The 13,654-nt window shown below is 38.6% G+C and overlaps 1 protein-coding gene across 1 annotated transcript; it reads right to left on the bottom strand.

Annotated features, from left to right (window-relative positions):
• Nucleotides 1-1,230: 1,230 nt before the first annotated feature.
• MSTN (myostatin) lies at nt 1,231-13,258 on the bottom strand. Its single transcript, XM_069985328.1, has 3 exons — nt 12,898-13,258; nt 8,597-8,964; nt 1,231-1,662 (listed from the first exon to the last, which is right to left on the bottom strand). Exons 1-3 carry the CDS (start codon nt 13,256-13,258, stop codon nt 1,282-1,284), a joined length of 1,110 nt encoding a protein of 369 aa, XP_069841429.1. The 3' UTR covers nt 1,231-1,281.
• Nucleotides 13,259-13,654: the final 396 nt, after the last annotated feature.

Below are 13,654 nucleotides of genomic sequence, written 5' to 3'. Positions count from 1 at the left end.
TATCTTCATTTTGTCTATTTATGAAGATACAGACTGCCTTTGCAGTCTGTATCTTATACTTTACCCAATCCTTTTGTCCGCTGCCGGGCGCCGCCATCTTAATTTAGTCACTTGCGTTCCAGCGGTGGAACGCACAGTGACGTCATCAATATGGCGGCGCCCCCGGCATTGCTGCCACTCTGCATGACGGGAGCTTCCTGTCTCGCGCCGGCTCTTTTGAAAAGAGCCGGCGCGAGACAGGAAAGTAAAGTGTGTATATCTAAAAAATACAGTTAAAAAAATAATTAAGTGTATTTGCAAATATTAATAAAATTTAAATGTACAGCTAATTAGCAAAAAAAAAATTTTTGAATTTCGGCCATGATTGGTTCTCTTTAAGGAAGCATAAGACATAAACCACTGGAGGTCTCACTGTTTCTTGTAGAGTTGTATAGAGTGGTAATGATACACCATCATAGGGAGGAGGGTGGTGCTGGGTTTTCTCATTTAAGCTATTTATCAGTATTCCATTGGTTACATAGAAACATTATTGTGAACTGGGAATACTCTGGGCAGTGAGTGTGCTATTCCCAGCTTTTAGAATTTGGCATAATGTTTCAAATATCCATGAGTCACTGTGTCATTGTCCTAAAACATAACAAATGTACTGTATCCAGGTAGGGGGGTTAATTATAGACTGCTGTCAAAAAGCAGAATGTCATTTTACTTGTGCTTATCTAACATAGCAAAGATCAACTATGGCACAGAAAATTATCATGAAAAGCAGTTGATGCTCCATACATGTGGCTTTCTGTTTTTTACTGGAAAACTGTATGGATACCATTGCTAGAACAATATTGTGGATACATTTGTTAAAACTGTTTAGTGAGCACTTCAGCATAAGTATATGGATACTATGATTGCCAGTGGTTTATGAGCTTAACTGGAATTAATTATTAGTAGTATACACCTTAATATTTTAATAATAATATTGCTGGTACTATTATATTGTAGTTACCACTTTATGATGTGGGTGTCAATATGTGTGCAATGTTTTTCCTGACATTTACATATAGATATTTTAAGGATTGACTGGCTTTTTTCCAATGGATTGACCTTACATTGGCAGGGATAAAGTATAACAGATTGTACTTTCTGTAATGCCAACACCCCCTCCCTCACCCCCACAATTTAAAGTCTAGTTTCAGTATTATTCCTAAATTATATTACAAATTGTCTCAGTCTGTTAACTTTGAAACAAAAAATAAGGCTGTGTCATTTCAGAGGTTAATTCATTAATACTCATGAACAGCCACATCGATCTACCACCATTGCAGGAATTTTACCATAGATAATTTGTTCATTTTCATTGAAATACAGCATGTTGATAGGGGACATTTTAGTTGGTGTACAACAGGGCCCTGCAGAGCCTCTGGGATTTGCTTGCTGAACTAAATGAGTATGAGGATATTTTTGCAAAAATACAACTCCACATTCCCCAGAGCAGTAATTAGCTTTATATCTTTTTGGTGCAATAATCCAGTCCCATCCGAAGGCTTCAAAATCTACAGTCAGTGGATAGCGACAGCACCGAGACTCTGTAGAGTGCTCGTCACAGTCTAGTCCGAAATCTCTTCGGGATCTTTTTGGAGTGTCCATAACCTTGACCTCAATAAATGGATTCTGAAGGTAAAAAACAATTATAATAGTTAGAATTTCATGCACACTTTTTTTTAACAGAACAGTTTATTTCCTATAAAAATTGATTCATATACATATTATACATACATTATAATTCACTCATAAAAAGTATATTCATAGATTAGAAGTAACATTAAAGCCATCCCCATAATATTGTGTAGGTCCCCCGTGTATAGCCAAAACATCTCTGAAACCACTATGACATTCAGCTCTATCAGTTGCATAGTGACTGAAGCTGGGTTCACACTACGTATATTTGAGGCTGTATGTTTGAGGCTGTATAGCAACCAAAACCAGGAGTGGATTAAAAACACAGAAAGGCTATGTTCACATAATGTTGTAATTGAGTGGATGGCCGTCATTTAATGGCAAATATGTGCTGTTATTTTAAAACAACGGATGTTATATTGAAATAATGGAAGTTATTTACCGTTATATGGCGGCCATCCACTCAATTTCAACATTGTGTGAACAGATCCTTTCTGGGTTTTCAATCCACTCCTGGTTTTGGTTGCTATGAGGACCTGACATGAGGACCAAATACAGCCTGAAATATACATAGTGTGAACCCAGCCTAAAGCTGTACAGTACATGCTTCATTGTCACCCTATTTAAATTGGGAACTTGAGACCCTATTCTTGTGCTCAGAGTCCCAAGTTTCTGATCCCCCAACAATAACACAGTGCATTTATCCTCAATCCTATTCTAGATAATAAGTGTTTTTCTAAACCCTTTCGGTCCTGTAGGTTGCTAGATAGGGCCTTCTTCCTAAACCATTGAAGAGGCCACAGATGAATTGGCCATTGTCAATAGGCTGTTGTCAATGGAGAAGAACATTGCTATGATGGAGTACACTTTCTGTGCAACAATTTTTTTGTAGAATGTTTGAATTTCAGCTTAGTTATGCAGATTCTTGTCATGTAACTGCATTGTGAATGTTTTACTCCTAAATGTTAATTTTTATAATTTTGTTGGTATTTTCTTTGGCTTTCAACAATGCCTAAATGCTTCTGGGCAAGCTGTAGATCAGATTCCAGCATGTCTCAAGCAAAATCTGATTCCAGGCCTCTTCCACACGTTCTCAATGTTGGTGCATCCTGATTGACTCACTTGGGTACGAATACAGCTTCTTCTTAAACTCTACCCACAAGGGTCTGATTGAGTTTAGTTCTGGGCCTGTGGGAGCAAAAGCAGTAACTATACTTCATTGTTATTGAACAATCTGCTGCCCCCATTCTCCTTTGATTCTTCCAGACCCATTTGTGCCCAGCAGAGACCAGTCTATTGACTTAAGTATCATCGCTCCAAATCAACCATTTCTAATCTACTTTTCATACTTTTGAAGTTGAGGCTTCTTCACCTATTTCCGGACCACCATTCCAAACTTGTGTAATGCGCTTTGCACTGTGTTTGGATAGACCTCTGTGATCTCACTCTCACAGCATATAAGCCTCCTCCACTGCCACACGTTCACACGTGTATACGAGGCAGTTATCTGTGCCATAAAAAAATGGACATGTTGTAATGCAGACCATTTTTTGCGGCACAGATCGCTAGGGTAAAAGTAGCACTACGGATGCACATTCGTAGTGCGGGCCGCGGTCGTGGACTGCACTACGGGTGTGTGAATGCAGCCTCAGCATTACGTACACTATCCTGATCAAATCCTCTAATCTATTGGCTAAAATGCAGCCCCAAAGTTGCAGGGAACATCCACTATGCTTTAACATACCTACAAGTACTTATTACTGTACTGCTTTCCAGCCCTTAGTTGTTAAGTTTTTACTTATCAGCCCATAGAACCGGCTGACACTTTTTCTTCGCCCAGGTTTCTATGTTTTCATAGATTCACCTTGTCAAAGGTATTGCTTTTCGGTCTCAATTTTTCACTTCTGGCCAGACTTGTTTGGACAGTAAATGGGTATACCTGGGTCCCACTGACAGCTGATGACACTACAGAGCATCTTCTGATTTCAAACATAAAGTAAGCATGATGTGTCTTCCATTTGCTGCACATCATGGCCTTGGCCGATTACTGTGTCTACATTCCTCAACACTGCCTGTTTCTTTGTGCTTTGTCAAAAGAGCTTGAACAGCACATCTCGAAATCCCAATTTGCATTGAAGTCTTTGCCTGGGAGGCCTTGGTGATGCTGCATTAACTACACTGTGTCTTGTTGCTGTGTTCTGTCATGCCTTGATTTGTTACCTGTGATATGAAACTGTCTTCTCACTTTTGCTGTTCCTCACCCACTTTAAGCTGTTTCTGTTTCAGTTAAATGACTGTGTTTCATCCTTGTACATATGAAAACCATGATCATTATGACCTTTTTGGTATAATTGGTTATTTATACATCATACTATATGACCCCCACCAAAACTTAACCTCAACATCATCCAGTCATTCCCCGATTATGTAAATAGACAGAAGGATTTGAGCTAGCCTGCATCCACAGAAGATCTGTGGGTAGTTCTTCAACAATCTGTATGTAAGTGTACCTAGAAGAATTGATGCTGTTTTGAAGGCAAAGATGGTCACACTAAAGACTGATATGATTTAGATTGCTCTTCTGGTTATTAATTTCCATTTAATTAACTGATAAAAATAAACTATTAGCATTTCTAGTTTGAAAGCTTCTTACTTTGCATTAGTTTAGGCAGGTATGAAAAATATACTGCACAGTACTGTAAATGCCAAATGCTTGTTGCAACATGTACTAAATGCATTTTTGCCTTGCATACAGATGTTCCTTAACCCCTAGATGACTTAGGATGTACCGATAAGTCCTGGAAGTCTGTGCCCAGACGACCAAGGACGTACCGGTACGTCCTGAGCTAGCAGGTGGGGGCCGGCTGCAATCAATTAAACGCCGGAGTCCCCTGTCTCTTACCGATCGGGACCCCCGCAGTGTGATCGTTAAAACGGACCGCCGGAGGTCTCTCACCTGCCTCCGTGCGGTCTGATCGGCGATCTGTTCACTGAGCCTGCACAGGCCTATGGCATAGCAATGATCAGTGTAAAAATCAAAGTAATGTATGTACAAGTCCCCCAAAGGGACTTAAAATGTGTAAAAAAAAAGTTAAAATCACTAATACACTACCCCAAAGCCCCTCCCCCAATAAAAGTTGAAATCACCCCCCTTTCCCATTATATAAATAAAACATATAAAAATAAATAAACATATAATATACTGTAGCGTGCGTAATTGTCCGATCTATTAAAATATAACAACCGTCATTGCGAACGGCGTACACAAAAAGAGGGAAAAATGTGCGCGGATTACCGATTTTATGTTACATTATATATATTTTTTAAAAATCAAATAAGTGATCAAAACGTCCGATCTTTACAAATATGCTATTAATAAAAACTAGAGATCATGGCGGAAAAAATGACCCCCCATACACCCCCATAGGTGTAAAAATAAAAGCGCTATAAGCGTCACAATAGGGCCGTTTTATTAATAATTAATTGCCCAAAAAAAGGATTTCATTAAAAAATATATTAGAAAATCTGTGTAAACCTGCATATGGTTGTGTTCGGACTGACCTATAGAATAATGGTATCATGTCGCTTTTACCATATAGTGCATTACGTAGACACAGGAACCCCCCAAATGTTACCATATTGCATTCTTTTTTACGATTTCACCAATTTATATCTTCATAAATAATAATTTTGGGGTGCCATTACAAAGTACAACTATTCCTGTAAAAAACAAGCCCTTACATGGCCTTGTAGAAAGAAAACTGAAAGTGCTAGAGCTCTTAGAAAGGGAGGAGGAAAAAATGAAAGCGCAAAGAAAATTTGCGCGGTCCACTGGGTCATTAAGGGCCTGGTCCTCAAAGGGTTAAAAGTCACAAATCTTTAAAAAATCATCAGTTATTTGGCGATGGTTTGAACCTTTGATACCAATGGTACCTGATGATTAACTGCCCCTTTGAGTTACTGCTTTTTGTAATTTTCTTTGAGGATTCATTAATTTACATGGATGCCAAACATAAGCAAAGGCTTAATAAAAAAAAACAGGGTATAACTTAAAGTGTACCTGTGTTTTCAAAGCAGTTTTAAACATGCATGGTTTTGTTACATTCACCCATCAGGGTTAAGACAAGGTGATTTTTACTGCTCTTACTGTGGTTATTGAGTCCCAGAGAGACTCCTTCATAGTGCCCAGCCTTTTCTCATTCTCTCTATTTCAGGGGTGTGACCAGAGATTTGCCAGAAGGCATCATGTACTTTCTTTTCCTTCTGTGGACAATGACAGGACAGCTGAAGTGCTGAAAAAGTGCACTTCCTAGACTGCACGGGTTGGCACTGTGTTAGAGGATCATTAACAGTACAGTTTTCCATACATAGCATAAGAGGGCTATTGATGTACTGTGTTTATAAGGTGCTAAAGTAGCTGAAAGGTACCAATTATTAGAAGAGGATTAAAGCAAGGGAAATGTCAAAATAAACCCTGAAAGTGAGACACTAAATTGTCAATACTTAACGTTTTTATTTTCATCTGAGGTAAGGAGTCCTTTTTGGTAAGTTAAATTATTTACATATATGTTAGAAATCACATAGGCTATAAAATTGAGGGAAGTTGTTTCAAACTGTCTGCAGTCTGCTGACCTTAAGGAGAAGGAAACTCACGTACTTTAAAGTGACTCTGTACCCACAATCTGACAGCCCCCCCCCCCCCAAACTGCTTGTACCTCCAGATAGCTGCTTTTAATCCAAGAAGTGTCCTGGGATCCGTTTGGCAGGTGATGGAGTTATTGTCCTAAGAAACAACTTTTAAACTTGCAGCCCTGGGCCAAACGGCCGTGGCCTAGAGTGTATATGCATTAGACTGGCACAACCTCCCTGTCCCTCCTCACCGCCCTCTTCATCATTAGGAATGCTCCAGGCAGTTTTCCTACTATTCATCACCTGTGTCAGCACGGCACATGGGCTGGATCGTTAAGGCACCTGTGCAGTTTTAACTGCAGAGGAATAGGAAAGAGGGTGGGGAGGAGGGACGGAGGAGTGATGCAAAGTTAGGGCACAGATACTCCAAGCCATGGCCGTTTGGCACACGGCTGCACGTTTAAAAGTCGTTTTTAGGACAATAACTGCATCACCTGCCGAACAGACCCCAGGACAGATCTTGGATTAAAAGCAGCTATCTGAAGGTACAAGTGGTTTGGGGGGGGACAGATTGTGGGTACAGAGTGGCTTTAAGGAGAGTTTGTCCATTCTAAATCTGTCCAAAATTGGTTGCTGAGGTGTTTGGGGCTTCCCTGGGGTAAAGACATGGCACCTGCTAGCATAGTCCTCCCTGGATACAAGGGAAGGATTTTATCATCAATGCAGACATTTATTGCAGGACAGGAAGCATACAGCTGTCTGTTTTCTATCATTACTTCCAATAATACTATACCAGACAAACATTAAAGGTTGTAATAGCACTGCCTCCTCTATTAGAAGACTCAAGCCACCTGCACTAGACCGCCTGCATTAGCTTCATCACCTTGTGCTTTGTCTACCTATCTTGATTAGTATTATAGTATGGCTAGGTTCACATTGCATTTTCCCTGTCCATTACAGGTATCCGTTAACATCCCTCCAAGAATTGGATGCTAACATTGTGGTGGACAGCAGTGGCACCATCATTTCAATGGCCGGAACAGAGTCACTAGGTGACTACATTCAGGCTCTTAAAATTAACCTCTAAACGACACAGGGCGTATATTTACGCCATGTGGTCGCCTCGGGGACTTCAGAGGGGGGCTGCGCGGCGATCCCGCTCTGAACCACTGCAGTCCCGGGTGTGGCATGTAGCCCGGGACCGCGGCTATTAGCGGGCACGGTCCGATCGCCGTGCCCGCTAATCAAGCAATCAGATTGCTGAATCTGATTGCTTGCTGTCCCTCATACCTGGTGGTCTGGTGGGGTGGATCGTCCCCCTGGGACATTATCCCGGAGGAGCGATCCACACATCCTCTGCCGGCCGGGGTCTGCGCCATAATGGCGCTGATCCCAGCTGGGCACTCAGTTGTTTTCGGCTGCAGCATAGATCTCAATGAGAGATCAGTGTGCATATACTAAAAGTCCCCCAGGGGGACTTTTAGTATATGAAAAAAATAAATAAAGTGTTATTATTGATAAAAAAAAACCCTCCCCTAATAAAAGTTTGAATCACCCCCCTTTTCCCACGTTATAAATAAAAATAAATAAATAAACAAACAAACATGTTTGGTATCGCCGCGTGCGTAATTGCCCAAATTCCTTTCTAATTGGCCTTCCCTTCTCTAAACTCTGTAGTTTAATGCAGCAGCTGGGTTGATCTCTCTATCTAGCCACGTTACTGATGCCTCCTCCCGTGCTTCTTGTGCGTTTCAGAGCTAGAAGAAAAGAAGAACGCTGGGGGACATTGTTGTACCAGATATGTGTATAGGGGGTATTCATAGGGCCCGGTACAGTTTTTTGCTATGGGTGAATGAATCCTAGCTATCCCCCACTTCAAACGTGCACTCACAACTCATTTTAAAGCAGACTTATCAGGTTCTCTAATTTGGTCATCCCACACACACCCATACAACCACACACCATTCACTTAAGCACTTAAACCTGTACACACAGGCATTGGTTGGTGACTGGTTCAACCACCCTTACCTAGACTGTCCTATTTTTAAAGATGGCCAGAGCATTGTAGTAATGGAGCACTTCTACCCTCTTCCTTTTGTCTCCAACCCTCTCCTCATAGTCTGTAAGCTCTTGTGAGCAGGGCCCTCCCTCCTCATGTTTGGCTTGATAATCACATGCGAATCTCTATAAGAGCAGATTTTGTCTACGTATGTACCTCTAAAAAAAGTGCTGCGCTATATAAATAAAAAAAGTGTGGCGCTATATAAATAAAAATTATTATAATTTTTCTATAACCTACCAGTCCATCTTCATTTGAACCACGATGACCAACTGGAATATCTTTTCCATTCTCATCTGTAGCTTTGATTTCTACACCGATAGTTGATTCAGGTTGTTTAAGCCAATTTTGAAGAGCAGATTTCACATCAATGCTTTTCCATATCCCAGGCCCAGGGTTCATTTCAAGCTTTATTGGTCTGATTCCAGTAGACCGTAAATTATCATTCAAATATCTGGGTAGTCTGAAGGTCTGTACAAAAACGGTGGTGCGTTTTTGAACAGGTTTCAAATATACCCATAGTTGAGCCTTTGCTATTTTATTAGATTGCATTATAGAGCTGAACTTGAAGTAACAGCATTTTTGCTTTTCATGTGTCAAAAAATCAGCTGTAAAAGAAGAGAAGAAAGAATAAATGTTCACTAAAAGACATTAATTGTAGAATAAGTGGCTTATTCTATACAAACTTTACCTGGAAGGCCTTTGGTGCTTATGTTACATGTACATAAAGGAAACCTACCACAAGTTTTCATGGCAACCTTGTATAGCTTTAAATCTCCAAATACAACAAAACCTATTTCATTCATGGCTTGAGCATGTTTTTTGTGTAAAATTGGCAAATATTTGGTCATTTAGATCCACATAAGATTAGCATGATAGCAAGAATCAGAACAGCATATGTTGTGGCTTTGGGCTTGTATCTTTACACAACCATTTCTAAGCATAAAAATGAGGAAAATGGAAACTCTAAGCCGAGCCTGAAATTTTAGCTTTTGATTCAGTTGATCAAAGGCAACTTGGCAAACTGTGTAAGGAAATCTCTGCACAAAAGCTACTGTATACAATGTGGAAGGTGAGTTGATCTCAAAGTGTAAGCAAAAGTTTCTGCCCTGAAGCTGGGTTCACACTATGTATATTTGAGGCTGTATTTGTGAGGCTGTATAGCAACCAAAACCAGGAGTGGATTGAAAACACAGAAAGGCTATGTTCACATAATGTTGTAATTGAGTGGATGGCCGCCATTTAATGGCAAATTTTTGCTGTTATTTTAAAACAACGGCTGTTATATTGAAATAATGGCAGTTATTTACCGTTATATGACGGCCATCCACTCAATTTCAACATTGTGTGAACAGAGCCTTTCTGTGTTTTCAATCCACTCCTGGTTTTGGTTGCTATGAGGACCTGACTTGAGGACCAAATACTGCCTGAAGTATACAGTGTGTGAACCCAGCCATAGTATATTTGCATGTAGCAGAAAAAAACTGGCATACCTTGTGGTACCTCGGTTCTCAAACTGCTCTGAAATCAAACAGTTCAGTTCTCAAACAGTATTTTCAAGGAAAGTTTGCTTCAGTTCTCAAACACTTTTCTGGGACCCAGTCTTGAATTACATTAATACCTCAGTGTTTGAATGCATCAGAATTTTAACTGTTCAGTATTAGAATGAAAATTTACTGGGAAGTAATGTTCTGAATTCTAACTTTGCTCGGAATCCGAGTGTTTTTTGTAAGTGTAGGTTGTGGGTTTAGCAGTAGTGAGCCTTCACATACAATACAGTACTGTATAAGATTACTGGAGTGCATTTACAGTACAGTAGTAGTAGTAGTACAGCCAGTGCACCACCATCTCCCATCCGTTACAGTGCTGGGATGGGCACTATACAGTAAAGGATGAGTGAGGAGTTAGTGACTACTCTACTATGATTGCTGGTTTTGTTGAAAATTTCTAGTTTAAAATGTATTGTACAGTATAGTGCTGTTCTGTAATGTACTGCAGTGATTAAACTGGGCACTTATCAATGTAATAAATGAGTACTGAATTTTATTGGTGGGTGCTGGAACCAATTAAACACAACTACATTATTTCCTATAAGAAGACACTGCTTGGTTCTCAAACTGCCTTCCTGAACCAATGAAGTTTGAGAACAGAGGTACCACTGTATATGACTGTATATAGGGGAAAATACTGTTCAGTAGAAATGCCTTATGATTAATGTGACAAATGTATTAAAAATGTTTTCCTATAAGACAATACTAATATAAAAAAAGCACATTAAAGATGGATGGCAGATGATGAAATGCATTAAGTAAACCACACAACGCAATTTATTCATAGAATTATTGATGGAAATAGATGCTTACATGGAGAAGTGTATACATTTCATTAAACATAAAGGTGAGTGTTGGTAGGGAAAAATCGCTAACTAGTGATTTTTGTATTAGCTCATCCTCAAGTCTAAGAAAGGTATAAAAAGACAAAAAAAAAAAAAGAAATCTGATGGGGTGTTGCAGTTAGATTTTTGCCCTGAAAAATACAGATTTTTTTTTTTAAATCTTAAACAGGCACCTTGTTAGTTAAAGAAAAACACTGTAAACATAATGCTCTGACTGTATGTTCACCATGTCTGAATAGTGGTGCCCAAATTCTGCAACCTGTTTAACTTATTGATCTGCCATTGACTCGCCTTATAAAAAATCCTTACACATTTACATGTTTTTTTTTTTTTACAGTATCCGGTTGTATTAAATAGCCCATTTGCTTTTCAATTCAACTGGTAAAGGGTACTCCTGCACCAAGTGCATATGTCTGGCCGATGGATTTCTATTGGTACCTTAGACATTTAGATTAGGAACATTTCCTGATGCCCTATGAGAGTATAAATATACCTAAGTGAGTGTGGCATGATGAAATCAAACTCTGCAATATAATGTATCCACCGGACATGGATTTTATTAGATGTCAAGTGTAATGTGATGTGTAACAATCAGTAGAGTTTGGCACATACCAAACATTTCTTCTTTCCTCAACTATGTATGTAAAACTTACAGGGAAATGAAAATAAAGTTTAATACATGTTTCAATCAACTAAGAAAAAGTAACCTAAACTACTATGTATCGAAGCAGTTATTACTAGATACCTTACCATAGTTCATCAGCATCATACTAGTTACTTTATATAAAGGTATGCTACATGATTTGTATTATAATAAGTATTACAAAGCTGGTGGTGAAATTAGCCCTCGACCATGTCTCATACCTGTGATACATTACAAAGAGATGATTTTGTCTAGAATCCAAGAAAGCTGCCACTAATAACTGAATAAATGAAGGAGTGTTTCAATCCCATTACAATCTGGCACTACAAAGCAGTTACCAACCACTAATGTGCTTTTTACCTAAACATATCTTTTTACTTCCACAGAAGAGAGCAAATGCATCCCTTTATTTATCTTTGATGCAATGTTTTAGGAGTATTGATCACGACAAGAAATTGTCTAAGTTTCTATCTGATCTCAAATTTTACAACATTTACCTTCAATTAGATTTTGGTGAATAAAATGAATTTAAAAAACTGAAAAAATAACTATAATAATAATAGAAATAAATGTGTTCTTTTGCATTATGTTACATTTTTTCAACGTTTAGCACAAGAAACTGTCAGTAACAGGTTTTTCTCATAAGTTAACACAGATACCAGGGGCATATCTGTATCTTAGTATAGATCAAATTATTTTTTATTTACCTTCAGTTGGCTAAAAACCTTCCTTTGAAGGGGGAAGGACCACTATCACATGGCAGTACTTTGCATCTGTATTTTTAACCTAGAAAGATGAGTGCATCCAAAACACAGAAGAATCCTTCCTTAATAGCTTTTCTCAGTTAATGTTTCACTTGTTTTCTAGGATTACAAATACTGACCAAAAATACTGCCAAAAATGGCCCAAGTTGCCGAGAATGATGTAGCTATTTTCCCGTTATGCCCAGTATAGTCTCAGAATCTGTCTGGGAAAAAATTATTTTATACAATAAACTATAACACTTTACATTATGTGGCGAAAATTCACAAGAATGTATTGCATCAAATAATAATCAAAATGTACAAAAAAGGAAGTTGCAGCATTTCCAATTTTCTAGGCAGACACATTTGCATTCAATTTACATTTCTTTCCTACAAATACATTATTTTTCACTATCAAGAAATAAGGCCAGGTTTCTGTTCATGTATAATATCTGCACACCACAGCCCTTTTCCCAAATGACTCAGCTGCTCTAGCTAACCAAAAATAGTCTGCAACTTATAAATCATATCCTCTTACTTTTAAACCTTTTCCCATGTGATTTCACACGGGCATTTAGAGCGAGTTCCACTTGTGTAATACAATCCACAAAAATGCATTACTTTCTCAACACTATGAAGTCGTGCAGTGTTGGGAGAGAAGCATGGTTGTATACAGTGGGGAAAACACAGCATTTGCCTTGTCTAATGAATGAAAGAACTTGAAGTTTTCTTGTTCGAGTTACTGGCATTCTTTACTTACGCTCTGTGGGCATGGTGATAATGGTTTCAGTGGTGGCATGATAATCATCTTCTTCCAAAGATCCTTCACTGCTGTCATCACTTTGGACATCATACTGATCAATTAGCTCTTCTAACGGCGGAGCTTTAGGCAAAAGATGTTTTATTGCATCCTTACTGATATTCGGTGCTTGTTCCAGGCGTAGTTTGCTTAGTATCTGTATTTTTATAGCTTCTATTCTTGAAGATTTGCTGTTCTGCCTCCAGTTACAAGAGCTGCAATGGGTGTCCTTTTCTGTTGCTTGATTGCTGCTATTCAGATCCACTGGAGTAAGTACTACCAGAAAACACAAGACATAACTACAAGCACGTACCTCTATCATGTTCCCTTTAAACCAAATTATATTATTCTTTTGTTTGCTTAGTATCTATATTGTTTAATTAAGTGGTCCCAAGAAAATTAAGAATTCAGCAAAATAAAAAATTGCTGTGTTAAATCATGTATTTTTAGGTGTACTTTTATACTCCAACTTGGGCTATGATTTTGTCATCGGAGCCAGTGATTGGCTCTTACACAGACAATGAATCTAACTGGCAGGAGCTTTCTGTCAGAGGATGGATATTCAATACAGCATAGAAAGATTTCATCTACTGAATGCATAAAATACAGAGCTTTTCATGAATGGTTTTGTGCTTTTATATGAGCTATGAATGCAAATGATAATTTAATTAAAGCCTTTTAACTGTGCTATTATATCATCACTATTTATTCACACTAT

Source organism: Dendropsophus ebraccatus, chromosome 9 (genome assembly GCF_027789765.1).
Source record: "Dendropsophus ebraccatus isolate aDenEbr1 chromosome 9, aDenEbr1.pat, whole genome shotgun sequence".
Lineage (NCBI taxonomy): Eukaryota > Metazoa > Chordata > Amphibia > Anura > Hylidae > Dendropsophus > Dendropsophus ebraccatus.
This window is presented reverse-complemented; position numbering and strand designations above follow the sequence as displayed.

Coding starts and splice junctions, on each gene's coding strand:
- MSTN (XM_069985328.1), bottom strand. CDS start 13,258: ATGATAGAGGTACGTGCTTGTAGTTATGTCTTGTGTTTTCTGGTAGTA. Junction 8,965..12,897: donor TATCACCATGCCCACAGAGC/GTAAGTAAAGAA, acceptor CTTCTTTTACAG/CTGATTTTTTGACACATGAA. Junction 1,663..8,596: donor GTTCAAATGAAGATGGACTG/GTAGGTTATAGA, acceptor TTTTACCTTCAG/AATCCATTTATTGAGGTCAA.